The sequence below is a fragment of the Thunnus albacares genome, chromosome 7 (assembly GCF_914725855.1).
Source record: "Thunnus albacares chromosome 7, fThuAlb1.1, whole genome shotgun sequence".
NCBI classification, from domain to species: domain Eukaryota; kingdom Metazoa; phylum Chordata; class Actinopteri; order Scombriformes; family Scombridae; genus Thunnus; species Thunnus albacares.
In genome coordinates this window covers 15,674,028-15,690,069 of record NC_058112.1, presented here as the reverse complement: position 1 = coordinate 15,690,069, position 16,042 = coordinate 15,674,028, and the positions used below count along the sequence as shown (strand labels likewise).

General features: G+C 39.6%; 1 protein-coding gene across 4 annotated transcripts in view; it reads right to left on the bottom strand.

Annotated features, from left to right (window-relative positions):
• The window catches only part of shank3a (SH3 and multiple ankyrin repeat domains 3a), a 174,092-nt gene that overhangs the window by 37,950 nt on the left and 120,100 nt on the right, over positions 1 to 16,042 (bottom strand). For all 4 annotated transcript variants that reach the window (XR_006404143.1, XM_044356278.1, XM_044356276.1 and 1 more), the window contains exon 14: positions 5,708 to 5,821. Coding sequence is in view for 3 of the 4 variants with exons in the window: in XM_044356278.1 (XP_044212213.1) it covers positions 5,708 to 5,821 (114 nt within the window). In the remaining variant the exon portion in view is untranslated. The remainder of the gene's footprint in view (positions 1 to 5,707; positions 5,822 to 16,042) is intronic.

The window sequence follows — 16,042 nt, the reverse complement described above, 5'->3', positions numbered from 1 at the left end:
TTTCACCCTTATTTCTCCATCAGTTGCTCATGCCCTCCTCTTTCCTATTTTTTTCTTTCTTTTCCCTTTGACTTTTACACTTTTCCTTTGTCTTTTCTCCCTCTCTCTGTCCCCTCGAGTGCTGGTTGAAGATGAACTGTTGGCCGCAGGTAGCCCTGGCCATGCTGAGAGAGAGCAGCAGTGTGGTGACAGATAACAGCCAAGAGAGTCAGTGATGGTTTTAACTGCGGCTCTTTCCAGCAGTCACCTGCTTCCTTTCTCTTTCTCTCTCACCGTCTGTCTCTCTATAGCTTGCTAGCTAGCTTTTTGCCATCCCCATTTTGCTCTCCCTAACTGAAACTGCTTTTTTCATCGTTTCATTTTTTTGGCTTTCCCGTCTCCATCATTGCTCTTTCAAACCTGGCAGAGAGGAGAGAAAAGAGATGGAGGCAGAGATAGATAAAGAGGGATAGCACTTTCAGAGTCATGACTCATATGGGTGATGAACAGTGGCTGGGCAAAGAGAGAGAGGGAGAGAAGCGGGAGTGAGAGAGAGAGAGAGAGAGAGAGAGAGAGAGAGAGAGAGAGGGAGAGAAGCGGGAGTGAGAGAGAGAGATAGAGAAAGAGAGAGAGAGAGAGCACGCTGTAGTATTTGGGTTACTTAATTGTAGACAGGGCCGTCTTTCCTGCTTCACTAGCTTGAGACATATTGCCCTAACTGTCAGTGACGCCTCAATGGTTGCCTTCAGATAAACAATACTGTGTGTATTTTAGTGTATCCCAGTGTGTGTATTACTGTGTTATCCTTTGTTATTCTGCTGTTGTATCACTGTTGATGAATTTAGGGATGAGGTTGAGATTAGCTTTGAAATGCCTCAGTAGATTCAGAAATTAGTTATTAAGTAATATATTGACTATATTGTACTGTATTATAATATAATATAATCGGCACTCTAATTTTGATTATTACACACAACCATAATCTAAACTGCTTCATCTACAAGGAATAGAATTTAACGTTTCCAAAATATCTGACTTGTCAACATTTTATGTAGTGCATGAAGCGCTCAATTAGTCTTAGAGATTTGAATATAAAGCATGGATATATTGAGACATTCATGCCTATGAAAGTTGCTCACTGGGCTCATAAGTTTTTTTTTTTTCTTTAGCTGAGACGGGTGAGAGTAGGGCTGTGCCTGAATACAAATACATTATTCGGCAAAGCATGTATAGTGGGTTTTTTACAAACATTTATTTCGTACAAATATTTTAATTTTTTTGGGGGGGGGGATGAAAAAAAAACCAAACATGTCAAATACCAGCGCTCAGGTTGGTCACATCGCTATCTCAGTCTCTCTCCTCTGCTCCGCTGTTACGTCTATCAGCAGGTCTCAACGAGGGGAGTCACATCCAGCTGCTAAATGATGCACATTTCCTAATTTGTACATCACTCCTGGAGTTGGGGGTGTTCCCCAGAGATAACGCTGAGCTACTGACATGAGTGAAGTGCTCCCAAGCGACACTCTATAACCTGTTGTTCCACTTCTCCTTTCCACAAAGTAAGGTTGTAAAAAATAGGCAATAAATGAAAAGTGCAAAGCAAGAATTGCCTTTGAAATTCTTCTCTACACGTTACACGGTGTGCTGTCTCTGTGTTATGGGTGTATAAATAAGTAGAGGTCTGTCTGCGTGTTGGCGATGCTCTCCGTTTACCTCAGTAGTCAGAGCAGTCCCCAGTGCGGTCTCAAGTTTGAGACCTGATGTGGAGACCTCCTTTGTAAGATAGTTTATTCATAAACACGTATTTTAACACTTTAATATCCTAAAATGAAAAGCGTAATAAAAACAAAAACGGGATTTTTCCTATTTCCGCTTTTATTTGAATTCAAATAGAAATATAAATAATTTTGCTGCCTCAACAAATATAGATACAAATACAAATATTAGGCTTTCTGCACATCCCTTGTCCTTGTCCTTTGGCTAAACTGACTGACTTCCTGCTGTATCAACGCACACATGAGCTGCATGAAAATAATTTAGTGATGTCTCTCTTTCCAAATTTCTTTGGACAGAATGGATGAAATAATAATCATACAAAAAGTCATTTTGGGTGTTTGTGACACTCCAAAAAATGTATTAAATGTTTTACAGCAGTTTTTGTGATGATTACGTATTGGGAAAATGCTTTCGGGGTGTTTGTCACGTGATACTGCACTCCTGAGTGGGGCCATTACACTAAAAGTGCTGTTCCAAGGGGCTTGGTTTAAAGTCACAGTGAAACGGAGGTTGGAGCATCTTTATCTTCTGTAATGTGATGTATCTGAGAGTGAAACAGCATATGTGGGTAAATTCAAATCAAATCCATCTGATTTTATTTAGAGATTTTAAGTCTAAAATCTCTCTGGTTTGGTTGGGTCGCTTAGTACTTGGTGTACTTCAGCCTTTATAATAACAGTAAAAATAATTATGCTGATGATTAAAGACTAAAACCAAGCATCCCAGTTTAATATCAAACAGAGGCAATGACAGACAATGTCAGAGAGGAAGGACAAGGGAGGCAGAAGATTTTTAATCCCTGAGAAATAGGTATCTGAAGGTTCTGAGTTTTTCAGGATTTATGAGTGAGTGGGGCTCAATATCAGCCCCATCTCTCTCCCTCCCTCTCCTTGCTCTTTTTCTCTCTACCTCTCTGAAAGACACGCTCTGCCATCTCCACTTTGCTGTCCTTTAGAGTATGCTCCACCATCCGTCTCCTTCGCTATCTGGCCCTTTCTTTTCCCACCTTCCCCTATCTTTTTCTCACAATGCATTTAAATGGGGTATTTAGAGATTCCGGCCTTTCTCATCTCTTCACACCTACTCTGAGGTAACCTCAATCCCTCAACAACCCTTTGAAAAGGGAAAATGCCCCAATTGCTCCAGAAATAGGTCCCAGGAGATGCATGGCAAACATGCAAGGAGAGATATTTATGACAAACTTATCCTTGTCCCATTCCCAGTATATGTACCTTCTGCAACGCACAAACACACAATACATCGCGCTTAACTTTCTCACACAATGACCAGATGTTTCTCATGATGTCTTTTTGTTGGTGCTGCACAGAATTGAAATCAAATCCACTGTCAGTGCTGCACATGTTGCTGCCCCTGAGACCACAGCAAACAAAATGTGCCATCTGCTAATTAAATGACAGTCTAAATAGGGATGTGGTCACATTAATCTGATGTACTCCCAGTTGTTTACAACGGGTTCATTTCAAATCTGTCACAGTAGCATGAATAGCAGATTCATCATGGTCAGCACATATTTACAGTGTGTAGTAAGGATGATAATCCACACAAAATAGTAATTTTTAGTTCTCTAAAACATCAGCGATTAATGTCATATTTTGGTGATTTTTCTCATGATTAAAAAAAATCAGAAAAGAGCAAGAAATCCTTTGCTGAAGAGACAGGCTGATTTCTGAAAAAAGTAAAAATAAAGTGTAATGCAAAGCAACTAGCGAGGTAAGTTGAATTTCGAGTAATTTTGAGTAAGGGACATTACTTTCTGTTTATTCTCTGGCAAAGAAAATAAAATTGGTCCCTTGACATATAATCTCAAACACGACTGCTTTCTGTCTACCAATATGAAACATGCAATGCTCAAGTTCAGGCACATTCTCAGATGGCCGTTGAAAGACATTGTGAGAAATAACACACTGATGTAGAGGTTGATGAGGTGGGCTCTGGTCAAGCAAGTACACCAAAAAATAAATTACAACATATCACAAAATAACTCCTGCGATGCACTGAACATCACAGATTGATGGTATAATATAATGAAGTGGGTGGATTTGAGGATGGAGTTTTTCAAACTGTGGGTTAATTTGTTTAAATGTCTGAACACAATAATTTTTTTACAGTGCAAATTACTGAACTGAGCATCTTAATTTATTTGTAATGTATGTGTGTGTGAGTGAGCTTTCCAAAGTCAATGCTGTTTTCTGCCACTGCAGTGTTTTTAATAACCCCGAACTTTAGTATTTTTATCAATTTTGAAACACCTTAATAATAATCACAGATTAACTTTAAAAACACAACAAATTAAAAGTGAGACATTTTGAAACTGAGAAAACGTACGCAAAGAATATGTGAATTATAAAATGTTTATGTCATTTTATTGTTATTTTGCTGATGTATTGCTAGGAAATATCCTTTTACCTTGTAATTGATGCTTTCACTGTCTACATGTCTTTAACACAATCTAAACTGGTCGACCTTTCCAGTGCACCTGCGTTTAATTAGGCACTAATTAAGTGTCACTGAAAGCTTGACAGTCCTCAGTGGAAAACTAAAGACAGTCAGCACTTAACATGGGAGGCAAATGTCAACTAATGAAAGAGAAAAAGCAAGCTTTGAATACTTTTAATAGGCAACAAGTTGTTTTAAAAGAGAAATTATCAAACACCCACAGTTGTTCAGCACCTTAGCTTACATTATTAAAAGAGATCTTGAAACAGAGAAATACTGTGATAAAAAAGGCCTTGCAGATCTACTATATGTAGCTTCTATTGTATGAAGTTTTAAGTATGGACAAGTATATTGTTTCTTACATGTGTATAGTTCGAATGTTTTTGTTTTTCCAGACATCTTCAAATTCATTTTTAAAATGAGCCATTTGACAATGTACTTTGGTAGCCCAATGTTATGATGGGAACACATACAGAATGTTATTCAAGTGCAGATGCAACATAAGCAGATGCTTATGTTGTCAAAACAGGTGGATATACAGGACTCCCCACCATTAAGAATAAGGGATTCAAATTTTAAATTTAATCAGTTGTCATCAATTTCACATTTAAATACAAAATGCCTATTTTTCCAATGCTTTGACAGTTAACCCAAGGAAATTAGGTATTAGAATAAGTAAATGATTTGAATTGTAACTTAAAACAAAATTGCTACTCCTGCGTTGCCTGGCCAAAGTTCAAAGCATTAAACATAATAATTCTGTACAACTTCCAAACTTTTCTGGAGTATTGTACATTTGGTGAGAATGCACTTAAACTATGTTAAAATTTACTATTGCCTCAACAAAAAGGGTTGTAGCCCACAAATCCCTGTGTCAAGAGGAAAAATACATTTGGTTCACTTGGTGTCCTACTGGCCTTGCTAGTATTTATTTATCTGCCTGGTCAGAAGTGAGTAGTTAGATAATACTGCAATGTGCTGTGATGCACAAGTAATGTCATTGCTGCTTTGAACATTGTTTTTTTTATATTGTTGATCAATCAAATCATAAAAATGACTACTAAGAATTTTTCATTAGAATCTATATCTGATATTGTAGATAGCACGGGGCGGTTGCAGGAAAGGTATTTTACGGAGAGAATTTCTGTAGTCACATAAGTGGTTTATTAAAATGAATAGACACGCACTGAGTGGGAAAATCAAGAATGTGATCTGGAACTAGACAATTTGTAATCATATAAAAAGTTTCAAACATTTCTAAATGAATTCACAGTGTAATTAAAAGTTAAAGTATTTTGACTACCAGATTATTTGTTTACCCCTGTAGATAACAAATGCAGCTCCCTGAAACCATGAACAGACTTACTTGCTTTTCAGCACCATGGACAGAGCTACAACCAGCCACCAGTGCAACACACTACAGCAAGACACAAAATTGTTGGAGTGTGACAGTACAGTGCGTGTGTGTTTGTTTGTGTGCATGCAGGCATCTTACCTAATCGTGGGTCATACTGCCTCATCTGAACTTCTTCCACACAGTCTGCTGGAAACCAGCCAGTCCTCCCTTTGACCGTGCCTTCCCAGAAACCTCCTTCCCCTATACTCAGCACTGATAGAGAGAGAACAGGGGAGATCTAAATTAGTCAGATATTGTCATAAAACAAACCCAGCTGTCATCATTGTGAGGTTGTGGAGCCTTTAGAAAGCCTTGGAAAAGAGACAATAAAGCACAAAGACCCCTATAGCAGAGTGAGGTATTTAGCTTTTTATGTTCTGGGTTCATAAATTATAATGAGGTGTGCATAGAGGAGGAGGGAAGGAGAGACAAGAGAGAGGAGGAGAGAAAGATTTTAGTTTTACAAATACACAAACATTATTAACTCTTACAGTACACTGATATAAGGTGGGAGAAGCTATGTGAAAATATTGGTCTGTAACTAACTACCGTACTGAGCTGCTTGGACAACATACAGGTTTAATTCTTTTTCATATCAATAAACGATTTAAAATGAGAGTAGTGAACGACTACAAAAGTAGAGAGAAGAAGTTGGAGGAGATCAGGAGAGAAAGGGGGGAAAAAAAGGAAGGAGAGATGGTGAAAGAGAGCAAGAGGGCGGGAAGGAAAAAGAGAGAGATTCCTTCTAAGTTCCGCTGTGGTAATTAGAGATGAATGTATAGTTGATATTGATCTTCCCTGCTGGACTGAGCCAGCACGCTCATTTCTACAACACTCATCCATTATCCCAGCAAGCTAACACACACACACACACACATACGTACACATCCACACACACTAAGACTCCTCAGAGATCACCAGCTGGAACTGAAGCTTTGCCTGAGTGAGCCCTTCTTCTAAACTGGTTGCTAGGATACGGCAGTGTGATGTTGCAGCCAGCAGACAGCCTGCTAAATGATGTAGTCTACTTCCTCCAAACTATATTCTACTCCGGCATGTGGGGACATGTCACGATGATGTAACCTGAGGGCACTATGAGAAGCAGCCAACCGGACTTCATCATAAGTGACATGATAGTAAAAGTTCAACTAACCATCAGCCATTCATATGATTCTTTCCTATATCATGTAAATGACACAGATAATTTTCTCCAGAACCTACTGCTGCACTATGCCCACATCTTACTTCCCCCAAAATGCAAGTTCATCTGATTCCTGTTCAGAGACCCGGTGAGTCATCTGTCATGTTTAAATCAGCCTGGTTGGAAACAATAAGTTTATAAATCTCAAAGCACGCTCTCTCCAGGTTTTTTCCTGGCTGTGTGTTGTCTTTTATCCAGGCAGATCATACCAATAGAACTTTTAATGGTCTTCATAGAGCAACAGAATTGTTTCTCAGTGGCTGTTTCAAGTAAGCTGATCAAGCTGTCATCCTGTACATTGAAACAGAGCAATTTACCATAAGTTAGTCTACTTACATGCTCTTTAAAAAAAAGAAAGAAAGAAAGAAGGAAAATTAATTCATGAACTTGAAATGCAAATCCAGAAAACCACAACATGTTTAGTCTCTGCTAGGCTCAACGTACACTAGATTAGCGAGAAGCGGCAGGTGAAAGGGGAGAATAGCTGTTTATCGACTCCCGGCAGTAAAAAAAAAAAAAAAAACCCATGACACTCAGCACACGGAGGATGCATGGACTGATCCCCCTCTCTGATCTCAGCTTAACACAACTTTACCCTGCCTGTCTCCTGAGAACAAACTCCCTCTCTGTCTCTTTTTCCCTCTTTTAAACCCTTTATTATCTCTCTCTCCCCACCTCTCTGTGTTTCTGAAGGACCTTCTCCATCCCTCTCTTTGTCTCTGTCAGTGTGCCCGTCTATACTGTAATGGTGTCCCTGCAGTAGACAGGTGCTGGCTGTGCTCTCTGTTCCCCATTGACAGAAATGAAAGAAAAGGTGAGACCTCTGATTGATCTTCTAGGCCGCCCTCGCACACTTCCCTCACTCCCTTCTCCCCCACACTACTAATCCATTTCTGGTCCTTGACACCAATGCTTGACAATTTGGACAGAATCGACCACTGAGTATGTAAGAATGCAAGCAAAATTCACACAGGAAATGCATGTCCAAAAACTATTTTATAAATTTGAAATATCTACATTCACCCAGTCACACTGTAGGCAATTGCAATCACGCACAAACATATATATGTACATACAAACACCCCCTTCACTTCAACTTTAAACACACCCAATGCCTGTGAAGTCAAGAAAAGGTCTGTGAAATATGTACACATACAGCACACACACAAACTCCCACAGAGGCATATTAGTACATAACATATAATAATCCTCACAATGCCCTCAGCGTGTGAGAGCACAGACACAACATAAACACACAGAGAGAGGATAAACACAGTGGACAAAATCTCACTGCCCCTCTTACACTCTTAACAAGTCTTTCTCAAAATAGACATGATAATTATTTTGGCTAAATTACAGTGGTTGATACATACAGTGTAGCTAGATCTATGTTAATTTGCTATACAGCACTTTACATCTCACACAAAGGCACACACTACACGCATGTAAGCAAAATGTCTACATAGCAAATAGGCATGCTTATACAGTACATACATGCCCTAACATGCACTTAGAGAGTTCCCTGCTGTGTGACTAACCTCTACCTTACACTGCCACTCAGTTTTGGCGCTTGCCAACACTGTGTTGGCATGACAACTGTCCCTGTGAGTCAGATGTGGGCTCATAGGAGCCAAGTGGCAGGAAGGAACTCAAACAGTGCATGTATGTGCAGGTGGATTTACAATATGTGTGCCGTGTTGATTTTTTCTTCCAACCAGACTGCTCTGGGACCAACGCCAGGTAGCAACTATAGCCCTAGTTGCAGATTGTAGAAGGAAAAGGCCGGCCTGCAGTCAAGTTTTTCAAGAGTGTGCATTGATTTTTTGGATCTTTTCTGCCAGAAACATTCATACTCACTGTGTCACACGTGTTGCAAGACACAAAAGTAACACTTAAGTAAAGAAAAAGAGTGTTTCACTGCTTGTATTGTTGGTCCCTCTGGTGTCCACATTGGGCCATATGTAATACAATGAGACAAGCCAGTAGTCATTGTATGAAAACAACAAAACAATGTAATTTCTCAAAGTTAAGGGTCCCTTAGATAAACAAATCAAATCCCAAAACAAACTATTTGCAAGGTTGCAAGAACACTGAAAAATAGTCACTCCAGAGCTTTGTAGTTTGATTACACTGCATTCAAGAAAGCACAGGCTGTGGTTTGTAACACTCACTTGCCAGCAGTCTCAAACTGCTGGTGACTTTAAACAACTGTACTCACTAATCCACTCTGCCAGGTCATAGTCTGAGATATTGCTAGCTGAGTGTTTGAAAGATAACTGGCCACTTTGCATCAAGGGGTGCAGAGAGAAGGCTTAATAGACCACTGAGTCATTTGACAATTAGCTCATAGATGCTCTGATAAGTCTATGGATGACTTTGACAAACTTTTGCTAATGCTCATATTTTTATTTTTTTTTTTCAAGCCCATAAGATGTAAGTAGCCCTCCTCAGTCAGTCAGGAAAGGTGGAACCACACATACTTGCTGTAGCTCTGTGTCGGTGGATACTGGATATATTGTAATGGCTTTATGAGACTATATTACACGTGTGTTATACAACTAGAAATAACCCAAACTTAGAATTTAGATGAAAAAAGACAGGAAAGAGCAGTAGAAAATTGGTTTGAAAGTGCCAAATGTTCATACTGAAAACCCTTTTTCTCTGAAACTTCATTTCTGAGATTTGAGACATAAGAGCTTAAGAGCTGGATACCAGTGTCAAAATGAAGAAAGTAATTATTCCTCTAATGGATATCTCCTGTATAAATAATTATCTTGAAGAAACGGCATGAACAATAGCTGAGCTCCAGCAGGAAAAGAAATACACTTAGATACTGTCAGTGGGACTCATGCATACACTGGAGACTGAAGACTGTCTTTAAGAAGAGTTGCTTCAGTACAAAACAAATTACTTTTTTTTCCTACTCTGTTCCTCTCTCTGTGGAGGTCTATCAGGGCTTAAGTAAAGACCAGTTCGCTACGTAAGGCAATAAACACCTCAGCTGGACACCAGCTTTTCCCTCCACTGCACAATAAAAAGTCAACTTGTATCACTAGAAGCAGTGACCTGCCATGCTGATTCATAATCACCTCCACAGGTAAACTAGGGGGAGCAAAGACACAGCATATGTTGGCATGCTTGCATACACATACTTACACATGAACATACACACACATTCACCATTACACACATGGCTATACACTTAGTAGTCAGTTTATTACGTACACTTCCTTTAGGCATTAGAACAGCATTAATTTGTCTGGGAATTACTGGATAAGCTCTACGGGAATATTGTGAGTGGAGCTGAGTGACTGTTGCTGTAGTTTCAACAGCACCACAGTCATGTTTCTGAAACCATTTGATGACAATATGTGCCTTGAAACATGGTGCATCATTATGATGGTGGTGTGGATAAACTGTAGCCATAAGGGACAAAAACTTGGTTATCAAAAATGCTAAAATATGCTGTCTTGTTTAGCCATTCGTCAGTGGGTATCGGACACCCTGATGCGCTAATGTGTACTGAAACACACAATCACACTGCCACCACAAGCCTGTGCTGTTAGTGCCTAACAGGATGACTCCATGGATTCATGCTGCTATTTTCAGATTTTTTTTTTAATCTGCATAATGTAGAAAGGGCTTGACTTTGTCTGACAAGCAGCTTTTTTTTTTTTTACACTCGATGGTCCAGTTTTGATGATCCTATGCTCACAAGCTCAGCATCAATGGCTAGGCAATAAACCTGATGTACTGAATTACCAACATTTTGCATCCCTTGCCAACCCATCTTTACGCATATTACAATTATAAATAAACTGCCTGAATCCAATATACTTTAATTTAACTGAGATTAGTTTGACAACCCAGTCAGCATGAGAAATTAAATATTATGCACTAATGTAGTAAAAATATTTAGTTACTTTTATCATTAATGAACTATTTGTGATATTTTATCATCATAGAGATTTTTGGTCGTATCATCCAGTCCTGTCAGCGTGGTTTTCGGCATTAAGACAAAGTCTGACAAGATGACCTTGTGTAAAGCAATGTTGAATTGAGATGTGATTTCTGGTCTACCACACATAGCAGTCATGTGACATATAATTGTGTGCAGGGTGTATAGTATACCAAAATAAACTGACAACTCAGAGTATCACCAGTGTTTCAATACTGTACATACAGCCACTGGCATTCATCAATTGTCAATTATTTCTATTTTTCTTTGTCATAGACAGACAAAATAACACACAATGCCAATTAAACACTGAACATGTCCATGTGTACTGGACAGTAACCCCGGTCCAACATATTGTATTGTATGGCCTTATAGGAATTCACAGCATGTTACCGCAGTAGATTGTATATTGTAGTATCTATATAGCTCCATTAAGGAAAAATTCTAAGCTTATATAAAATAACATAGACACAAAGCTTAAAATGTGACCAGATATGACAGCAGCATGATATAGAGCCCCAGAGAATGAAACAAAGGAGAAGAATCTGACAAAAAGAGGCTTTCATTCAGCAATGACAAAGAGAGATGAGAGGCAGCTAAAGACAGACACAAGCTGACAAAGGGAAAGAGCTATGTTTCGACATGCGCCTAGTTATTCATGACTGTCCAACAAGACTGCTGTCTGGTGAAAAGTCTGATACAGTATACTTGTGTGTGTGTGTGTGTGTGTGTGTGTGTGACTTCTGAGTTTTGCCCTTGGATAAGTCAGTCACGACTCCTGGTTCAAAAATAGCATCAGTGAGGATGCAGAGCTATTTATACTCTTCACACACCATGCCTGCAAGCTTCAATGCATCCCTGCTCGAGTGAGTGTGAGTGTGTGTGTGTGCGCGTGTGTGTCTGTACGTACTTGACGACCATTTGAGCTCATTTTAATTCTTGCTTAGCTTTGCTGTGTTGCTTTCAGCTGAGTCATTCATTTTCTTATAGCAATCTCACCATCTTTGTTTCTCTGTATACTGAGTAACCACACACACACACACACACACACACACACACACACACACACACACACACACACACACACACACACACACGTACATGCACTTGTACAGAGTGACTGTAACTGTCATGAATGAATGAATGCGTGTCAGCTGGTGAGGTAAGGAGTAGACTTTTCAGGACACACAAACACACAAACATATTTTTCCCAGGTAACAGTGGGTGCGTCAGACTCCTGTATTTGCCTGCAGAAACAGACAATAAAGGATGCAGCTGTGCTGAGAGAGGCTGATGGCTCCCTGCCACTGATGCACTCACACTGATTCAGACAAAGATGCCATGAAAGACTTGCCAAAGCCAAAATACAGCTTGATTTCCATAAAATGCCACAATAGGATTTCGCATTAGATTTGCTGTAAGAAACATGGAGAAACTGCATATCTCTGATGTCATACCAAATGGAAATATTGTGCTATATTATTACATAGCAATATTAAATGTGGGAAATAATATATTGGGAGGGGATGATTAACCAGTGTGTGCAACTATTTAATTCTTAACTGCTGAATGAAATTTGGTGTGGGCATTGTGCATCACGCCACTTCAATTTGTCTCTTGAGATGTTGCACACTATTCTGAATGCTTTCCATTTAACTGCTCTATGAAGATTATCTCTCACTTGCCTTTTCATTTTTCCAGTTTCCACTTTTTTTTTTTTTTACTGCAGTCTTAACGCAGATGTAAATTCTAGCACTTATATATTTAAAAGCATCACATTTTAAGTAATGACTGCACATTTTCTGCAGCCATATTCCACAGTTACATAATGCAGACGCTAAGCAAAGAGATGACAGCAATTAGCAATCTAGCTGGTAGACACACCTGATTATTTATCCTTGATAGCATCGTCTTACACACACATTTTTTTTTATGAATAAATAGTTGTAACCTGAAGCTGTGTGGTGAAACAGACTATTTTTTACCATTCTGTTGCTGCTCCCTGCTGTTCACTTCATGCCCAATGCTCTGCTTCTCAGTTTTCTCTGCGTCTCTTTAGCATAACGACTAACAAACACCAGCTCTCAGCATTCTGACCACTAGAGTTGAGAGGTATGAGCATGTGAGCCTCAGGTAGACAAAAACTTCAAGTGATTTTAACCAACACTTTAAAACATTAAGCTTAAATTATAAGAAAGAAAATGTGTTACTTTTTACCATTTTTAATTTTATTTTTTAATTTTCTGTTGCCAATTTGAGTACAGCAGCTTGATTTTCAGCAGCTCTTGCAAAAAAGATAGGATTTATCATAAGTGATGATATATTCTGAATTTAGATTATATTTAATTATACAGTTAACAAAAATAAATACATCAGTGTCAGTGTCTCCACATCAAGTGATCCCCTCTGTGGTCGTGACCTCTGGGTCGGCTCCGACTGTACTTTTTAAAAAAACTTTTTTTTCTGATGTGCTGCTAATTGACAAGGCTTATGTGTGTTTGCTTGTGATGTACAGTAAGTGTAATGTAGTGTGTGAGAGGGACTTGCTGAGTAAGGCTTTTCTGGATAAACAGTACATATATCAGCCTATATAGCCGTGTGTGTGTGTGTGTGTGTGTGTGTGTGTGTGTGTGTGTGTGTGTGTGTGTGTGTGTGTGTGTGTATGAGAGAGTGAGTGTGCAAAATAAAGTGTGTGAAGGTGAGTGTGGAGAGCATTCCAATAACCAGAGTGGAGCTGTTATTAGATTTGGATCCCTGCACTCTTTATTAAACCTCAGCTCAATCCAATGTAACAGGGAGAGAATAGAGTTGCATCTTTATGAAACAAGGGGGACACAACCAGAGACACACTAATAAAGGCCTACACACACACACACACACACACACACACACACACACACCCAACAAAGAAGAGCAAGAAGGGGGTGACTTTGCAACACGGATGGTCATCATAATCTGTGATATATGAATGAGAGAATACATGTTAGTGTTCTGCAGGGAGGATAGAGGACATGTGGAACATGAAAACACAAAAAAGAAGTGATTTATAAGGGCAGAAAAATATGTTTAATGAAAAGGATGGAGGTGGACATGGATAAAGAGAAGCCGAGGTGGCTGGCAAATAAGAGAGTGATGTGGAAAAGGGTGAGTGGACCCAAGAGTAGATACAAGATTGGATGAAGTAGATAGCCAATAAATAAGAAGAAAGAGAGGTAGTCATATTGCTTTGAGTTAAATGTGTGCTGTGGTATGCTGCCTGTTCGTCCTCACAGGACTTCTTTTGCTTAGAAGAGGGTGAGGGAGTGGTGCAGTCTCTGGCTCATCAGTATTCAACTGAGAGGGAGAGTCGGGGGAGGGAGGGAGATAGAGAGAGAGAGAGAGAGAGAGAGAGAGAGAGAGAGAGAGAGAGAGAGAGAGAGAGAGAGAGAGAGAGAGAGAAATACAGACTTGAGTTTAAAGAAAAAATGAAACAATGAGAAACTGCTTTTTGTGAATGACAGAGTCAGAAGAAGGTGTGGAGCAAAAGAAGAAGGCTGCAGAAAAAAAGAAAAGTGAGGAGGGCAGGAGTGTTGTAAATTATAGTGGGAGGAGGAGGAGGAGGAAGAAAGGAGGGAGGAAAACTCCAAGGCTGACTCAGAGGGATCCCTCTTCTCTTCTCCTCCCTCCCTCCAAGGCTTAAAGGGGAGCTACATGGCATTCCTCTTCTTTCATTCTCACTTGCTTTTTATTCCATCTCTCATTCTCTCTCTCCTCCTGTATCGACCCTCAGGTGGAGACAGAAATAGAACAGACTACCTGATAGTTACTCTGTCTTAGCTTCTTTTTTTTTTAATATTCAACACAATAGTGAATTATTACTAATATGAATACATGAACACACAGAAAGCTACATCTAAATATGGACACACCATGATATGGAAAAATCATATCTGGATATTATCACCTACTATACTGACCATCAAGGAACAAAAAAATAGTGGGGTCCTCCATCAGAGTATGCTAGAGATTGACTAGCTGTGGACCAGCCATTGATTGTCTGTTGATTGTTAATAGATCAGTGATAGATTGTTTGTTGTTGAGTCGTTAATCACACAGCTAATCGTTTGATTGACCAGTCAGGATGTCACAGAAATGATGGTGTTTATGCCGTGATAAATGAACATGCTGTAATGAGCTGAGCAGTGCCCTGTGCTCCAGCCTCTGCTACATATTATTACATGACAAAAAAATGCTTGTTGCTGACTGAAATTGCATTGGATTGGTGAACGGTGATGAGGCTGAATTCAGGGACAGTAGTAAAAAGGATAATCTCAAAGGTAACCTTCCATTCTTGCTTGATTGTTTTTTTATTCCAGGGAGACTCTACAAAACCTTAACAAGAAGAGGTCACGACATGAGGCTTTTTAAAACTTGTAAAAAGCTACTTTACCTGACACCACCGGGTAAGGACATGACCTTTACATTCACATTTTCACACCCATGACCACAAAGCACGTTGTCGCTGTACAGGGCAGAAGACGCCTGTTGCTAACAACCATCTGGAGTCATTCATTCATTTCAGCCTTGCCATCTCTGTGTCCAACTCAAACAGTGTGCATGACATTGTACATGATAGAGTGATTGTAAGTCAAAAGAAGATCAGTGTTTCTGTTGAATATGTATCTGCATCAGTCAATGGCTCCTGTTTATGCAGCAGTGTTCCTGTTCATGTTTATTCATATACTGATTAACTCTGCAACTGCTGTTTCTGCTGTGTTTCTAATTAGCATTTTGTGTAAGGCTACATCTCAGTAAATTAGATGTACGTTAGGCAAGCATGGGTTTTAATTTCAATGAGAGGGAAAGTGGATGATTCTATGAGCTAGGGTGCACTGTATGGACATGTTTCAAAAAGAAAAAAAAAACAAAAAGGATGAGAATGTAATAGGAGGACAGGTGGTGTGTTCAGCAGGGAGCAGGTAGGTGCGTGGGCGGGACTATGCACCCCGCTGCTACTCTGATTGGACAGCTAGAAGGCGAGCTGTGACATCAACGTCCTTGCCTTAGGCTTGTGACCCTGTCCGGTATCAATAACACACACACACACACACACACACACACACACACACACACACACACACACACACACACACACACACACACACAAACACACACACACAACTTGGAACATTATGAATGACTGAGTGAAATCTGTTGATAAACTGACTAGCCTCAGGTCTATACTGTGATAACACTGATTTCTCCTGGGAAACATGGAACACACACTCTAAAACTT